The 18429-nt window shown below is 36.1% G+C and overlaps 1 protein-coding gene across 1 annotated transcript; it reads right to left on the reverse strand.

Moving 5' to 3' along the window:
* Positions 1-384: 384 nt before the first annotated feature.
* Positions 385-18187, reverse strand: abcg1 (ATP-binding cassette, sub-family G (WHITE), member 1). The gene is made up of 14 exons (XM_053647126.1): positions 17944-18187; positions 12327-12444; positions 11152-11284; positions 10685-10735; positions 8950-9095; positions 7864-7987; positions 7216-7330; positions 6398-6543; positions 6164-6265; positions 3461-3629; positions 3047-3147; positions 1831-1989; positions 1607-1725; positions 385-1257 (listed from the first exon to the last, which is right to left on the reverse strand). The coding sequence occupies exons 1-14, from the start codon at positions 18161-18163 to the stop codon at positions 1029-1031; spliced, it is 1932 nt and encodes a 643-aa protein (XP_053503101.1). The 5' UTR covers positions 18164-18187; the 3' UTR covers positions 385-1028.
* Positions 18188-18429: the final 242 nt, after the last annotated feature.

Consider the following 18429-nt stretch of genomic DNA (forward strand, 5'->3'; position numbering starts at 1 on the left):
CTGATAAATCATTACCCAGTTTCACTTGGGCCACATTACAACTAGTCACAGCTAATTTAGAGCCTGCCAGAGCATGCCAGCTGGCCAAGGCCGATTAAGTTTCATTTTCAGATGCTGCTAAGGCCAGAGCTGAATGTAGCGGTTCAACTCCCAAGTCAATATCAGCCTGGTAAAACTTCCCAGACACTACTGTACACATAGCATCCTTTATCCAGTGAGCTATAAGGTGGGTTCTGTTGATGAGCTTCCATACTGTGCTATCTCAAGTCCAGAATCAATGACTTCAGCTGCTCTGCCAGCTCATTCACACGAGTGCATTTTAAGAATCTGTATGTCCATAAATAGTGTAATATGATACACAAATTTATTATTGCACATATTTCTGTCATTAACTGTAGCCTAAAAAAGCATTGAAGCTGGAAAGGTAATTCATAGCCTGTGTGTAGTAGTTAATTGAAGTGCAGTTTGGTGTGTTCTTTGGTGCTGTTAATGACTTTTTACTGCAATAAAATAACCTAAATTAGCAATATTCTGAAACAGTTTTTGCTTTAACTATGGAAAAGATGATTAGTCCTTAAAAGTCATGCTACCCCTAGTAGAGACCAGCTCTTGAAATTGTGAAACCCTTTCCTATTTACCTAATTGATTTGTTGTATCCTATTTATTAAGGATTGGATCCATCCTTCCCAGGCAGACAGAATGTTATACATATAATGTACACAGCATAACACAAGACAGGACATGAGTCCAACTCCCTGATAACTGTTCAAACCAACTGTAGATTGTCTCTTGTACATATACTTATATTGTCAATCCATACGGGTATCCTTGTATTTTTTTTAGTTCAAAATAGTGCACCAGTGGTGAGTAGAAAAAACTGTTCAGTGTGTTGCTGTCCGATAGGGGCGTCCACAAAGATAGCAGTCCTTTTTGAAGCCAAGTTTGAAGAAAAATAACCCACTTTTGTTCTCTCTGCTCACCCTTCCTAAAATTTAAGAGTCTTGTCAAAGTTGTCATTGTCTTGCTGTCTACCTCTCTGCACTGATTTTGTAGCGGAGGACAAAGTAGGCAATAAGACGCAGGGAGACAAAGAAGATGCCCAGCACAATGAAGTCAAGATACAACTCAGCGTTTTCGACATCTAGCTCCTTCAAAATGGCCTTGGATTTTTGGAAGTGGCATGTCTCATCTTTGTCACAGTGTAGGTCCTCACGGTCCAGCCCATAGATGGACAAGATAACTCCTTCAAAACCATACCTGAAAACCATAGAATGGCTGCATTAGACAACTGCCACATTAGAAGAATTATTGCATTAAAAGGCATTATTTTTTTGCTTGAAGAAAAAGTAAATTTATACTGAATAAACAATTTTACTCTCCAATGATTATAAGCAAAATCAAACAGTCATCCCATTTCCCCACACACACAATACTGATTTGTAGTAAACATCACCTTAATGCACTATTTTCTATTACCAAAATTATTAGTGTGCTTGACAATGTATTTTAAGATAAGCCCAGCTACATCACTTATCCATTTTTAAATATTCTTAATAAAGGCAATGTATAAAAATTGTTTCCCAAGATTAATTACAACACTTTTTACCTGACATAGGAAATGTAAGATATCCACTGGAGGTATTTTGGGATGGTGTCAAAACTGACAAAAAAGCCTGAAAATAGCAGCACAGGTATGGCAGTCACTGGCCCTACAAAAGTGGCCACCTAAGAAATAGAATATCACAAAAGAAAAGAAAACAGTAAAGTCAGTATTTACATAAAAAAATAAGAAGAAGTAGTATATAAAAAGAGATCTCAGTGTAGTACCACCTGCAATGATGTAGATGCCACCCCAATCAAAAGACCCAAAGACTGTGCCACCAATGACGTCAGCGTACCCAAAGCCAAGAAGAGGATGAACCTAACAGCGTCTGATGGTTGAGAGGTCATCCAATAAACAATGCTGCAATATGTCACTGGGAATACAATCTATAAGCCAGAACCAGTTAAATCAATTATAATCATTCCATTTTTTAAAGAACTTACAGTGTTTTAGTACTCAACATTTAAGAGACAAGACATTCAATCTCATAACTGGCTCATAACTCTTTAACAAATGGGAGTATTTAAAATCTGTTTTTAGCCATTTGCATTTTTTGGCCTGCTCAGGGCAACAATTAGACTGTAGCAGTATTCGTAGTTTCATTGTTTTAGGCATGTTACACTATTAGACTGATGTCTGAGAAATATTTGAACCTAGACATTTGAAGGATCTGGAGAGATTCTGTATGCAGGAATGGTCTCATATCCCTTGCCATGTATTCTCCAACCTTATCAGGCATTATAGGAGAAGACTCAGAGCTATTATCTTGGCAAAATGAGGTAGCACAAAGTGCTAGGGTGGCAATAATTGTTGCACACCTATATTTAATATATATATATATATATATATATATATATATATATATATATATATATATATATATATATATATATATATATTGTATAAACCTGTGTTTTGTTTGCAATTGTTTGGTATCCATGAGAGCAGAGTATTTTTGTGAATTGTTTTGAACAAAAGATCAAAAGGTTTAACAATAAAGACAATTTTTCACAGCCTTCTTTGCTCATATTTACCAAGGGTGCCAATATTAGTGGAGGGCAGTGAAAATTATAACAATAAAATGTGTACAAGCTCAACTATGACAAAGGATTCAATATGAAAAAGCTTATATTCACAGTTGTTGCAACCATTAGTGAATATTAGTTTGAGAGAAAAAGCTTAGGGAGCATAGCCTGCTTATATAATGCTACTGCTGGATCCTAAATTAGGAGCACTATTCTCTGACCTGATAAATCCCCTCTTAGCTTATGAAACATATTAGTGCCATCAAAGCTTCAACCTGTTCACTGTTTTCATTCTTATGGTACCATGAAAATGTGATCTTTAACCATCCTTTTAACAAAAGTGTGAAATACATTTTTATAGCTATCATTCGATCACTATAAGACATTTCATATGATAACATACTGTAAGACAGGTTACCTGGAATGGGACATCAGCCATAGTCTTTGCTAGGTAGTATGCCTTCAGACTGTACCAGTAATTTAAGTGTTCTCTCAAAAAGACACCCATCTCAAGAGGAACTAGAATTGAAAATACAAATTAAAATATATCAACTAATGTTTCTTGATATACGAATGAGAATGAGAATATACATTAGACTGTTAAGCACATAATTATGTAGCTTGAGAATATGCAAGAGATCTGATGACACATTATATATTACTATCAGATAAAATTACTCATGATACAAAACCATCCATGCTTTCATGTTTTCAGACATGCATGCAAGTAATTAGAAAGATACAGTAGATAATCTAGATTGATAGAAAGGTTAATAGATATTTAATAAAAAGACAGAAAATGAATAGAAATTTAGCTATTTAATCCACTCACAGGTAAGCACAGTAGGCATCAGAGCAGCAAACATGAGGAAGAGCATAGAGAAAAAAAGGAAACCAGAGTTGCTGAGGACTTTCTTGGCCTCATTTCCGATGCCGAGGTACAGAAGCCCTATCAGGAACCCAATTCCAATATGAGAGGTGATGCGCAGGTGGGTCAACACCTAGTCAAAAAAAAGTAACACTATACTATTTTATTATTCATTATGCAAGGATGCATAGTAATGCAAGGATCGGGCACAGAATTAAAAATAAATCCCAAATGTCAACATTCTCACTGTACATTCACTGTGCTAATTATGATATTAAGCAATATATGTTAATATATAATATATGCTATTATATTTGTGGATAGGGCCAAGAGTAGTTTTAGTAACTGGTCAACAAAATGTGATCTTTTACTGCTGATTATCATACATTTGCTAAATCTATACCTCATAATTACAGTACTGCATTCAAATTTCTGCTCATTTGGAACTCATTTCATAACAACATTTCACAACCAGCTACCTATTATAGTGCAAGTTGCCATTAATATTTGGATAACATCTAACACTATAGGGGACTCTAGACTCCCCTATAGGTTGGATGCAGCCATCTTATTATTCATGACAGCCCCTAAAATGTATAGTCAATCACTCACAATTAATTGATTGAGCCTGTTCGGCACACACTGCAGCATGATGCAGTGCTGTGAAAAAGTATCTGGTTTCTTCTGTTTTTGTGTATATCTCATACTAAAATTGTTTCAGAAATGAAAAGAAAAACTAAGATAAAACAAAGGCAACCTGAGTAAACACAAAATACAGTTTTTAAATGATAATGTTATTTACTGAAGCAAAAAAGTTATCCAATAGCAACTGGGCCTGTGTGAAAATGTACTTGGCCCCCATAGTTACGAATTCCCCAAATCTATGAAACTGCATTCATAATGGGGTTCAGCTGGAATAGATGCAACCAGGCCTGATCATTGCAAACCCTGTTCAATCAAATCAAAGCTTAAATACACCTTTTTCAACAGCATGAATTTGGTTAAAATGTTAGGCTTACCCAGTAACACACTATGCCAAAGTTGTAATAAGTTCAAGAAATGATAAGGAAGAAGGTGATTGAAATACATCAGTCTGGGAAGAGTTACAAAGCTATTTCAAAGGCTCTGGGACTCCAAAGAACCACAGTGAGAGCCATTATCTCCAAATGGAAAAACTTGGCAAAGTAGTGAACCTTCCCAGAAGTGGCTGACCTTACAAAATTCCTCCAAAAGCCCAGCAACTACTCATCCAGGAAGAGCCAAGGACAACATTGAAGGAACTAAAGGCCTCTCTAGCATCAATAAAGGTCACTGTTCATGACTCCACTATCAGAAAGACAGTGGGCAAAAATGGCATTCATGGAAGAGTGCAAGCCACTGTTAACACAGAAGAACATTGAGACTCGTCTGAATATTGCCAAAACACACCTTGATGATCCTCAATCCATTTTGTGAAAACGTTCTGGGTAGTACACCTGGGTGACTTGGAACAGGAAATTGTTCAACTATGACTTCCTGTTTTGCAGGGGTATAAATATGAGGTAAAACATAGGCCAAATTCTACTACTCATTTATAACAACGGGTAAGCCGAAAGAATATAGCTATAGTGTGCGGCAAAAGGTTGTTGAGCTTCACAAAATGGGAAGTGGCTAAAAGAAAATAACACAAGCATTAAAAATGCTCTTTCCCACCATCAGGGCAATGATTAAGAAGTTCCAGTCAACTGGAAATGTTATGAATCAACCTGGAAGAGGATGTGTGTCTGGACTGTCTCAACACACTGTGAAGAGGATGGTTCGAGTGGCCAAAAGATTAATCCTCACTTAACGATTACGCCTCCGTCTGATGGTGACCAAGGTCATGCTGGGTATAAAAGGTAACGCTGACATAAACAGTAAACTGAAGAAATTTATTTTCATTGACTCTGGGTATTATCTTAAAGCTAGCAACATCACGTTACATGTGTTTGACGTAATGTGTCATCGCCTGGGTAATGGCTTATACTTCTGGTTAGTAAAAAAAATGCTAGTGTTCCATTTCAGACTATACTATCCTTCTAAAATTCATCAACTAGACAGTAGAGTCCACTGTGCATAGTGTAAGTACATAGTACATCATTTGGGACACTTTGGTCTGTACTCTCCAATGTGTGTTTTCGGAACAGAAGTAACGCAGTAAATGTGAACTGTGCCGTACGCAGACTAACTAATCGATAATGAGATTCCTTGACAACGATTTTCATAAACGATTATTATCAATTTTATTGATTAGTTGTTGCAGCTCTAGTATTCACCCATTGGAAGGCACTTGTAAAGGAAACATAAAGGAAATTTAACTGTTGGGCAGAATATATATATTTAAATTTTGAAACTCCTGGCTGTTAGATATGTTGTCAAAATGCAAATTACATAGGCTAACTTCAGGGACATTGTTATTGTGTATTTAATAATTCAATGCATATTTGAGTTTACAGCCCTGTGCACTGTGCTCATGTTCATTAGAGCTTTGTTTCTGGACTGAAATTTTTTAATTTAATCAACTTACTCGATCTATTAGACAGCATATTAGATGATAATAAATGTGGTGATTTCATAAAATATTCCTTGATCAAACATGGTGTTACTAAATGTATGTAAATCTATGCAATGATCAGCAGTTTTGTTTACCGAATCCCTCATGATGCTGAGGAAAGTTCTTTTAAAGAGGATACAGAACTGTGTATGACAACTGGCGGAGAAACTGTGACAGCCTTCTGTAGAAGAGGAGTCCTAGAAAAAATAAAGTTCTTATTTAAGTGAGCTTATATTAGCCCATTGGTTGAATAATACCTCTTTTCATTTCCAAACTGAAAAATTTTGTATTACATTTTGTAGGATATAAAGCATTGTCTGTGATTGTACCTCAGAAGGTTTATGCCAAAAGTTGGATTTAAGAGTCCCATCACCATTCATCTCACTTTTGTAATCTTTCTCACACTTCCCCTCATTAACAGCTTTTACCAACCGAGTCATGTGGTCACCATAGTCTCCAGAGGCCACTTCCATTACTGAGGGCACAAAAAAAATTCATATATACTTTCAGAAACATGTGGAACATGCACTATTTACAATATAAAGTATACATTATAGGGTCTCTACTCCATTTTGTGCAACACAACAATTCCAAAAAATCTTTTTATGGCAAGACTGAGATTTATGTTTACATTTACATTTATTCATTTAACAGAAGCTTTTATTCAAAGCTACTTACAAATGAGGAAATACAAGCAAAGCGATATATCAAGCAGAGAACAATACAAGTAGTGTTACCATGCAAGATTTATAATTGAGTTCTAGAGAAGCAAGGTGCGCAGAGTAGAGGTGTAAGAGCCAGAGTAAGTTTTTTTTTCTTTTATAATGTGGGGTTGGCATTTTAGGGGTTTGTTAAGTGCTCATGGAAGAGGTGGGACTTTTTTTTTAAATTGTGACAGATTCTGCAGTCTGGATTGAGGTTGGATGTTCATTCCACCACTGAGGGACAGTTAGTTTGAAGGATCTGGAAAGGGACCTTGAGCCACGTTGAGTAGGCACTACTAAGCGTTGGTTGTTAACTGATCGCAGATTGCGTGAGGGAACATAAGCCTTAAGGAGATTCTGTTATGAGTATGCATATAAGGATAATCATCATTTAAATCTACTGATATACATTTGAATTTTAACAGCAACAATGAGTTTCTTACTGAAATCAGCAGGGTTGTGATATGTAGGGCAGTTGAGTCCATGTTCCCTTAGATAGGGAATTAGGTTTGATACTTTCCCCTGGTAGATGCACTGGCCTTGGCTCAGAACATAAAGCTGTAAAACAATTAAAATACAGCTGTCAAATAGTTAGATAAAGTTGTATTCATATCCTATCCTTGCATTAGAATGTTCACTTAAGGACAATGGCAGATCCTGGCATGGGTAAGATGGGAGGCCACCGAGGCTGGCATCGTTTTGGGGGCGGCTTAGGGCACCCACACAAAAAATGTCAGATACAGACATAAATCTTTAGTCACTATTCTGTTGCTCATGTGCATGTCAGTGAGGTCATGTCACCGTATCAGGCATTTAACTTTGTCAGAATGGGCATCTTGTACTGCATTACTTGCTGTCCCCCCTATTTGCACAGCTTAGAAGTCTGAAATGGGGGACGGGGGGACAGGGGGTGATCCTGTCTTTTTAATAATTTGCCGAGGCTGCTAAGTAAGCCAGAACTGCCAATGCTGAAGAAATGGTGAAGGATTTAAATAAAATATGGATTCTTTGTTTTTTATTATCAATTAACATAATGTTATTATATCAAGTTATTACAACCTCACTTTAACACTTAGCATAATATAGCTTACTTTGTCAAAGAGCTCAAAGACTTTGGCACTGGGCTGGTGAATGGTGCAGATAACTGTTCGGCCTCCTTGAGCCAGAGCTTTCATCAGTGAGACCACCTGGAAACAGGAGGCGCTATCCAGTCCACTGAAAAGAAAGCAAAATCTAAAAAGTCAGATTAGCTCTTCCGTCCCCCCTTGTCTATTTTTTCCACTGAAATTGAAACAGTTTAACTTGTACATTGTAAACTGTACATACACCATAAATTTACGCATGTACCCATAAAAATACACATGGGTGACAGATTAAAGGAAAAATAATAATAATAAGCTGGTGGGCCATGACAAGATGCAAAAACAACTTCAGCACACCTTGGCATAGATACTTTGAACTGCATAGAACTGTAGGTTTGAACTGAACGGTTTCTTTCTTTATCAGAGCATTCCAAATTGTTGTACTGGCTATGCCCACTGTTTGTGCACTGGTTCTCATAGATTTCCCCTCTTTTCTCACCTTCAAAACAGCTTGCTTTTCTCTCAGCTTGCTTTTTAGCCTTTTAGAAAATGGAGTTTTCTCAGGCAAAACCAGGACTCAAACCAAGAGTAGACATTCAGAGTGGGTTCAAACAAAAGGTGCCATGTTCTAAGTTGTTTAACACATCTAGATGGAAATATCAGTAAATTAAATTTGAAATTCTGATCTATCACCTCATATTCATGTTTTGAGCTCAAACCCAAATGTATTCAGTGTATATCAAAAACAAAAGCATTGGCCTTGTTGGTACAGTGGGAATCATTTTAATTATATGGCTTCATCAGCAATCAATTATATGGTTTAATCCCCTAGGAGAGACCCATAGGAAGAATAAATGAACAGATTGAATAATCATCCTCTTAGGAGCCTAAGTAGTTATCAAACCTCTCACAACAGCTAACCATAGCAACAACCTGTATTCATATTTATTGTTATTCTCTTTTTATGTTATAAAACCTTATATTTGGCTCTAGTGCATGCTATGATGCTCAGTGAGATTACTAAAAATAATCATTATTACATATGAGGGCACAAAAGAACATGTATTATGAGTGAGTGTTTCTCAAGGGGTTCACCTTGTGGGCTCATCAAAAAACATGACAGGTGGGTTGTTGACAAGTTCCAAGGCGATTGCCAAGCGTTTCCTCTGGCCACCAGAAAGGTTAGATGTGCGTGTTTTAGCACACTCCAACAAGCCAAGTGCAGTCAAGATCTCGCTCACCTGCAAAGAGAGAGGCATTATTAAGTATTATACAACAGTTAGTTCTGGACGACTAATTTGACTGGGCACGTGGAGTCCCAAAAGTGCTAATATTTAGTATCATAACACTGCTACATTTAACTGTTTTTATTACTCCGCTTCTCTGTGCTTGCTACATAAAATTCCAACTCCAGCAATAGTTTACTATACTCAAACCATTGCAACATGCAACAGTCTTTCCAGCTGTGGTTTCTTTGGTAAATATTTTCGTTGATGGAGCAAAAATACCCTAAATATTTGGCCATAATATGTCTGAAATGTCAGTTAATATATATTTATTTCTTGTTTTTGAAACAAGTTGTATAAAAGCAATATCACACTTTCAACCATGCTGTTGGACTTGTCCCTATGTATGAATTACAGTGTTGAAATATGAAGGCACCAATGATAAAACGATCAGAGTCACATTGTGCTTGAATTCTAGAATTTGAATTTAAAAGTTCAGAACCTTCTTATGTCATAATAGTTGAGAACAGAGAAAATCTTGATATGTTCACTAGACCCATTCATAGTCTTTATGAAGACACCAAAAGTTATCAGCCATTATTGTTTACATTGTGTTAATTGAAGCATGAAAAAATGCTTGTGCAGACTCTGATCTTTCTTTCATGGGTATTCACAGTAATACAGTGATGAACTTATACTAATTATATTCAACTGAGCATCAACATCACTTAAATACTGAAAACTCAAAGAATATACATTATACATCAATCTCAACTTGAATATTACTAATTATTAATTATTAATATTAATTAATATTAATAGTAATTAATTATTTATTATTAATAATAATATTATTATATTAATATTAGACCAGTTACTAATGAGATATGTTGAAGAAATTTGACAGTAAGTTAACAATGAAATTCACTCAGCGGGGCGTCCGCCATTATTCAAAGCCTATTGGCTGATTTTGGTCATGTGACTGGACTGTGATCATTTTTCCATAGCACGGCTTTATTTTAAATGGAAAATTCTGTGACTGTGATCTTTCTATCATCCAAGTACATTCATGAGCTCATTCTTCAATGCTCAATCAACAGCCGTGGATGCACAACTCCAAAAATACAGTTTTGTGACTCTGATCGTTTTTTCATTGTGGTCTTCATATATAAAGTGCTCTATAAAATATTCAATGAATATTTGGATTATCAGAATTCTACAAAAGTAAATTAGCTATGACAATACTATTTTCCATTATCGAAGTTATAGTTCATTATCAACTTTTGTAATTGAAAATCAAAATCACACAAAATACCAGAAATAAAAATCGCAAGTTTAACTGTAACTAGCTGAAACCGGCATACTGGTACTGAAATACTACGACATTGATTTCCAGAGGACAATATCTCCCGATAGACCTATTTCATTTGGAGAATGAGAGCATTTCAAATACCTAAATTTTCCTTTAGGTATTTTTAGGCAAGTTATTGCACAATCCACCAAAATGTAATAAAAATACAACCCCATGCCCTATATTCCAGTTCGGACATCGGACATTGGACAAGTAGTTAATGTGTGAAGAGGTTCACACGGTTTTCTCTTACCATTTCTCTCCTTCCCTCCTCCTTTTCCTGGAGCTTCAGATTAGCTGACACCTGAGGAGGCAGAGTTCAGAGGCTTTTTAATCAAAATTATACATTATAAGACTATGTTTCACTTTTTCTTATTACTGTCAAATACCCATTAAGGTCTGCAATCCATATATCTTTAGCCACTGAGAGCTATATGGCAGCTACCTAGCTTGTGAAGGCTAAAAACTGTACTAGTAATAACAAGTAGAAGGTGACGCGTTAGTTATACATCTAAAATAAATCTAAACTAGATGTAAAACCTAAGGTGAAAAATATAGGCACAGGTATTAGTTAATATACATATTCTGCACAAACTATGTTCTGTGCATCAGTTTTCTTCATGTATACAATAAATTTCAGACAAGCAGCTGCATACAATTAAAAGACATGAATATAATTTTGTTGCTTTCACAGAAAACACTGTTTCAGTAGCTCCTTACCATCATGGCCTCCTGGACCGTCAGGTGTGGCAGAAGCATGTCGTCTTGCATAATATAACAAGACACTTTCCTAAAGGACCGCAGATCTCTGGATTGTCCGTTTATCGAGATATCTCCTTTCATTCCTGTTTCTCTAAAAGACAAAGCAAACTTTTTTGAGCATGTATTTAAACTTTAACCTGTGTCTTTTTTTGAAATCAAAATGTCCATTATAAACATAAACCCAGTAATGTAACCTACATTATTATCGCTACAGTGTGATCTAAAGACAAATTATTACTGAGTCAGGGAACAAAAATTCTATATTGGTGTTCAAAAGCTGCTGTACATCTTGCTGATAGTCCTGTAATAGTAATTCTCAGTCAGCTCTCTGTTGGGGATGTCATTTGGAACTGGTAGGAAATTTATAATTACACATCAGATCAGACATGTCAAATTTCATCACACCCCAACCAAGCATAATGACATGAGACAGCCCAATATAATCAGTCTAATGCCGAGTAATGTGCTGTGACATTACAGAAGGTCAAGCCTTTCCTCTTCAACCAAAAGTTATATTTTATCTAGCAAGCAAACATTAGGTGACAATAGTTCATTCTGTAGGCTATATGCTGTCTATAATGCTGTAGAATGAGCACAGTTACATTGAGGCATCAGTGAAGCCTCAATGTAAGCCTCAAGAATGATAGCCAACTTGATGACAATAGTTAAAAGACAAGATCTTGTTGACTAAAAAGTGTTTTGCTCTTTTATTTAATTCTTAGAAAATGCTTTTTGGAACGCAGCTTTGAATTCATACTGAATGTGTATTGAATTTGCACTTGCAGCTGAGAGATTAGTCCATGCAGTGGGGAACAAAGTGTTCTTCTCTGAATAGCATGCAGTAGCATTTTTCTAACAGAGAGGGTGATTATGATGTCTTTTATTTTACGTTTCTTCTTTTACAACAATCAATACATGAAAAAACACAAAGATATATGATGAATGATTAATAATCCACTAAAGGCTTCTAAAAAGGGAATTTACAAAGTTAAATAATGCTTCTATTGCTCCTAGTGCTCGCATTCACAAAACTGCAGTCAACACTTTCTCACATGTCCATATATAAAGCACATACAGCAAATGGTGAATAGGCTTGTGTGTATATGTGTGTGTGAGTGGCATGGCTTGTTCACCTATATCCTGCCAGGATGTTCATAAGCGTTGATTTCCCTGCTCCTGAGGGCCCCATGATGGCCACTAGATCTCCACTGGTAAAGTTGCCAGAGATGCCTTTCAGCAGGGTCTTGTAACCTAAGAAGGAAGAGAACAGGCCAATGTGTACCTGAGAAACATTTCCCAGTGTTCACAGCAGAGTGCTGTGCCTGAATAAGACATATTCACTTAGCACCTCCTCCTCACATAAGTGGTTCTTTGTGAATGGGGTGAAAGAAAGCATTTGTTATACACCTTTTCTGTTTCTCAAATTTTTTTGCCAGATAATGCTCATTCTCACTTGTCATATGACCCTTGCAATTTTTTTTTTCCCCCGGTTCAACTAGTTCACTTACTATTGTCCGATTTGACAATGCATTTTGAATTTGATCCAAGGTGTTGAGTGTTGAGACATTTTGTCACATCGCGAGACGTAAGGGAGTAGGATACAGAAGCAGGTGCAGGTAAAGACGTTTTTATTTAAGGAGGCAGGCAGACAAATCAAATCGTAATCCAAAAACGTGGTCAAAACAGGCAAAGGGTCAGGCGATCGGCAAACAGGCATAATCTGGGCTAAGCGGAAATCACAACGAGGAAACGAGAAACAAGGTCATACACATGGAACACGAAACATGAAACTAAGACTGGGAACTGGGAGCGGAAAACACCAACGTGGACAAAGTGAACTAATCTAACGTTTAAACTAACTAAATCAATCTAACTATATTAACTTTATCTAATACTCTGCGTTGTGTACTGGGAGGCGTGCAGTATATATATCAAATATAATCAGCGCTAAGTGCTGGCAGCTAAAAACAATAAAGACACCCCCCTGAACAACAACCAACAACAGAACAGGGAGGAGACAGAACAGAAATAAAACAAATGCACATGTCCATAGTCAACAATGTCACGGTTGTCCACAGTCGAAGAGCGGGCGCTCGCACACCTTGCACGTGCACGCGCGTGCCCTCCAACTCGACAAGCGCGCTGAGTAAAGGGAGGACCGTAACACATTTCTAAAGACTTTTCAGCAATGCACATTTTTTGTAATCTGCATTTACATGGCTATGTAGTATGTATATATGCATGTATGTTTATATACAGTATGTGTGTTGTACGTACTGTTAAGAATGAACAGTGTCAAATGGTTTTAATTTCTATATGTACTGTATTCAGTAGTGACAAGTAGATGGTTGGAAACCCCAAGAAAAATTTAAAAACAGTAAAGTTTCTCATCATCCCTCTCATCATAATCATTGTCCCATTCAAACTGTCATTTTTCTGTCAGCAGGTTTAAAGGGGAGACTACAGAATACATCAAACAAATAATTAAAAATAAAACAGTGGCAGTTTGTGAAAAATGTCCGATGGTAACCTGTTATTTGTCTAGCTGAAATGCTAATCCAGTTGATTTCAGTGCCTGCAAGCTTAATTGGATTTGTAGTCTCAATCCGTCCAAGCAATACACAAATATCTGTGACCTTCACTGTCCTCTTTTAGTGTGGGATCCCCATACGACCTCTTGAAGAGGATGGTTTTGCACACTCATAGCCTTGCATCACCATACAAAATAACTATTGTCAAGAAAAACAGAGACAGTCCCAAAAGCAGGCATTTATCAAAAAAAAAAAAGTTCTTGATTACACATGTGTAAACACTAGGACTAAAGTCAATAACAAAAAGAGTCATTTGATTCCTTCATAAAGTTTTCAAATGTCTCAGCAAGTCACTACCAACATCTTAGTTATAAGCTGTTGTTTCTCTACTAACATCACATGTATGATATATTATTCAACTCCGTTTAGTGCTTTTATTTTCTCTTGATATGTTTAACTGTGAGGTGCTTATGCTTTGTGCTAGCAGGAGAGTTGTATAACAGCTCTGTGTCAAACTTTATTTAACTCAGTTTGTCACTGTTTCAACAGTGAATACATGTTCTTGATAATGAACAGATCATCTGTCATCTGTGCAAATTAAGTAATCCGCTTGGTAAAGAAAAATCTTCTGTCAGCCAGATTGCACCTCAGCTGATGTGAGTGGTGCAGCAGGTGGTAGGATTTGTGACAAATAGCACATGCTATAGTTATAGTATTGAAGTGTGTTGCACAACTGTGAAACACACTACATTCCAACATAACCTACATACAGAAGGAAAGATTTTGTTTTCAAAAGTCAGCAATGACTGTTTTTTTGTTGTTTTTGTTGTTGTTTTTTGGACGGGTTGTTAAACCTACTTGCACTCTTTTGATGCACATTTTAATCTTTAAGCAAAAATGTCACAGGTAGCCAGATACTCTCTAATGTAAATACTTCGTCTATGCTATTTACAACATCTGGTTCCCTGTGCCACATCAACAAACTGTTATTTCTTGCACGAAATGAAGTGAGATCCCAGCTACATGTCACACAAATTAATGAAGACAAAGGTGAAGTCACATTTGTGTGTTGTGAATGATGGACACATAAAACTAGAAACTGCTCAGCACTGCCAGCTCATACATCAGCGTTTAGTCCCGGAAATACACTTGAAACAGGGTTGGCTTCACGTAGACTGAAGCTGTTGAGATGCTTAGTACAGTATATTACTTACTTTATTGGCCATGGAGACAATTTTGCTTTTCTAGTACCTTTAACAGAGGCTAGAAAGCAATTCGCTGAAAAAAATATTATAACAGATAGAGTGTGTGCCTACAGTATATGAAAGTTGAAGAATAAGCCTTTTCCAGGCTTGTTATCTGATATTAATCCAATTTATTCCCCATCCTGCAACACTACATGTGTAGTCCTAATGTCCTGAACATAAGGTTGGGGAAATTAGAGATAAAAATTTGTGTGAATTCCCAAGTATTAACCTCTACCAGTAATATTAATATAACCAGTAATATTCTGAAAGATATTCATTCCTTGCCGTGTTGCCTAAGAGAAAATGTCTTATTTCTTAGAAGCAGATCAGGTGGTCATGAAACTTGTTTTATAACCAAGTCATATGTATGGAGATGAACATCTTGAAATTTGAATGTTGTCTTACAATCAGTTTAGCATTATGTGCATTTAAAAATGTTTACTGAAGAACTATGAAAACTGATTGCCCAAAATGTTGGTAAATCACAACCTATGATTAAAATGTGCATGCATCCATATAAAAATCTTGAAACCTAAAAGCTGTATTACAACACTTATTAAATCAATGTAGCAGCATGTGCATTTTCAAATGTTTTTTTAAATGTCCATTGAACAATTAATCATTGGCTAAGTTTAAATCTAATTTTAAACACTGTAGTATGTGGCAACACAACACATGCCACAAAATATCACACTTACCAAACTAAACATCATGTTACCTTCCAAACAAAAAAGTCCATCCTACACAGCATCACTCTGTACTGTTCTTATCTCCATACGTGCACAGCTGTTAGTTTCATCCTAACTGGAGAAGCCCAACCCAATCCCTGTGCTCATAACTGGGGTTAATACAGTTTGTTGACCGACAGTTACCAACTGAGCTTTGAGCACGGATCAGGGTCGCTGATACTACTGTAGCCAGATCTCACTTTCCACTAAGTATGGATTACAAAGATTTGTTAGACAGCTCAAAGGCATTGGATACAGTTGCACTCAGTTAGGGATGAGGAACCAGTGAAGGACAGATGTCTTAGATGTCTTGGTCCAATGAAATAATTACCCATCAATAGTATTTCTATATAGTTCCATAAAGTGTTTTTGTTGGGTCTTTCCCTTAACACTATGTGCTAATATAATATTATACTAGATGCCTAAATTATACTCCTGAATAAATCAGTAAAATAAATGTTGTTGTTTTTTTTTGTCTAATTCATAAACAGAGCTGTAAGTACATGAATGGAAGGGTATTAACCTGATTTTTAAAAAAAAACTTGTGTAAAGTTGTTATTATATGTAGGTGGATAATGTTACAATATAGTTGCTTATAAACTTGTGGCATTAAGACATCAACAAAGAGCATAAGATTTATAAAAATTAAGATTTATATAAACAGTGACGCAATCATGAAAATTACGTATTCTACTAGATATTTATTACCATGACCATAATAAATGTATTATTAATTGGAAAGGATGAATAGTTCTATTTCACTGGTCTGCATGTAATCCCAGCATTTATTCACTAAGACCTCCATAGTGTACTCTAGCTACAGTACATCAGGATCAAACTGGTCCTCTCCACTATGTTAACACAATGAAACATCATGCTAACTGCTGCCATTCCTGACCATTTTCGTACAAGCTCAATACCAGCCCCAGGGCTTTATCTCTGGAGTTGCATGCTTAATGTGCCAGCAATACTATCGCACTGGCTTTTAAGAAGAAAGGGTTCAAAAGAATCGATAGCCATCTATGAAGGGTGACGAAGAGTCAAACAGTGTAGCCAACTGTGTGTGCCAACCAGTCACAGGGACACATTCATGAATATTTCATAACAACATGATTGTGTACTCGGTAATAGTATGACTACTGGACATACAGTATATTTGAACCAGACCTACATTGCAAGAGAGGGTTGAGAAATACCCAAAGGTGGCCAAATTCTAAGAGGCAGCACAGAAACTACAAGAAAATAAGAAAAAAAATACATGAATACAGCAGGCAAACAATACTGTATACAGTAGGTCAAGTTCTAGGCAGCCTATTATTGGCTGTCTATAGGATGCATGTTGTGCAAATAAATAAAAAAAAATAGAAGAAGCTTGCATGCTCATTATTGTAAGGTTATGGCATTCTTTCATTCTGTCAAGAAGTACACAACACAAAATCATTTAAAACTTTTGGACATTTTGAGTTATGTGTTTCACAAAGCATTGTAAATAAATTACTTTTGTTCTTAAAAATCTCAGCACCCAAACTGAATTAAAATTGTGCATAAAATGACACTGGATAACACATTATCACTTAAAGCCCTTTTCAACTTATTTTAATAATTAACTTCTTACTGTTATCTTCTGGCTGATTTGATTTGGGCATCACTATATTTACTAGATATGGTGTCAATATGTCAAGATTACCAAAGAACCAGTCAGAATTATCCATTTGCTTACATTAACTCCCCTTTTAATGTAGCCAGAAAAACTGAACTGATTTGTTCCTGTTCATTCAATTCAGCATGTTTGTGAACTAGTTCAGATACAAGAATGACCATGTTGGAGCTTTGATTAAAGTGTAGTTCAACTACAGTATATGCTGGGACCATATCCTGGTTTACTTTTGAGTCATTTTTGAATGAAAGAATCTACCAAATGGCTAAATGCAATTTGTACGTTACAGTATATTTTAAATATATAATACTTATAAAATGTGACAAGTACAGTATGAGATTAAAGATACCCTAAACTTTAGTTTCACAGACTGAAAGATTTTAATATTTCACCACTCACATTCCTGTGTGCAAATACAGGTCATGCAAATAATGATTCAATATTCAAAATTTAAAAAAGAAATGTTTCAATATAGAAAAAATGGTGGTCTTTTAAATAAATGAGTATAAAATCAGACTAAATTATGCTCTTACAACAAAGTCTCCTTCAGTCAATACTCAGTTTGTATTCATGAAATTAAACGATACCTTTCTTTCTCCACCATGGCCCCTCAGGAACTGAGTATGAGAGGTCTCTGAATTCAATATTGACTGCTGGTCTGCGGGGCAGGTATGAGAAGCGCTGTGCCTCTGTTAGATTGTTCTCCACTTTTTTCAAGTGTGCATGTAACAGTGGGATCTGTTGGCTGCCAGTATGGTTGGTCATTACATCATCAACAGAAACACACACTGACTTGGTGTCCAACATGAGATCAGGAGGTCCGTTAGTGTTCTGAGATAGGAACATAATAAAACAAGGTATAAAACAAACATCTCCTATAAATCAGGTTTTAAAAAAATCATTATACTATAACTATTATTTTCCTGAATATTCAGTCTTACTACAGACGTATTAGAATTCCTTATGTGTCACATTGTTTGTGAACCCTTTAATTTTGGCATTAATAATGTGAGTAAACAGTTAAAATAGAGACTGCTTTCCTTTGTATTGTGATTCTGGTGTATGCAGTAATC

The sequence above is a fragment of the Ictalurus furcatus genome, chromosome 17, assembly GCF_023375685.1.
Source record: "Ictalurus furcatus strain D&B chromosome 17, Billie_1.0, whole genome shotgun sequence".
In the NCBI taxonomy this organism is placed as follows: domain Eukaryota; kingdom Metazoa; phylum Chordata; class Actinopteri; order Siluriformes; family Ictaluridae; genus Ictalurus; species Ictalurus furcatus.

Bases quoted from the DNA above. Each gene is read 5' to 3' on its own strand.
- abcg1 (XM_053647126.1), bottom strand. From the start codon at position 18,163: ATGTTGGACACCAAGTCAGTGTGTGTTTCTGTTGATGATGTAATGACC. The intron at 6,266-6,397 runs GTACAATCACAG...TATTTTTTCTAG, and splicing joins TTTGGCATAAACCTTCTGAG to GACTCCTCTTCTACAGAAGG. The intron at 1,990-3,046 runs GTAACCTGTCTT...TCTGGCTTATAG, and splicing joins TGGCTGATGTCCCATTCCAG to ATTGTATTCCCAGTGACATA.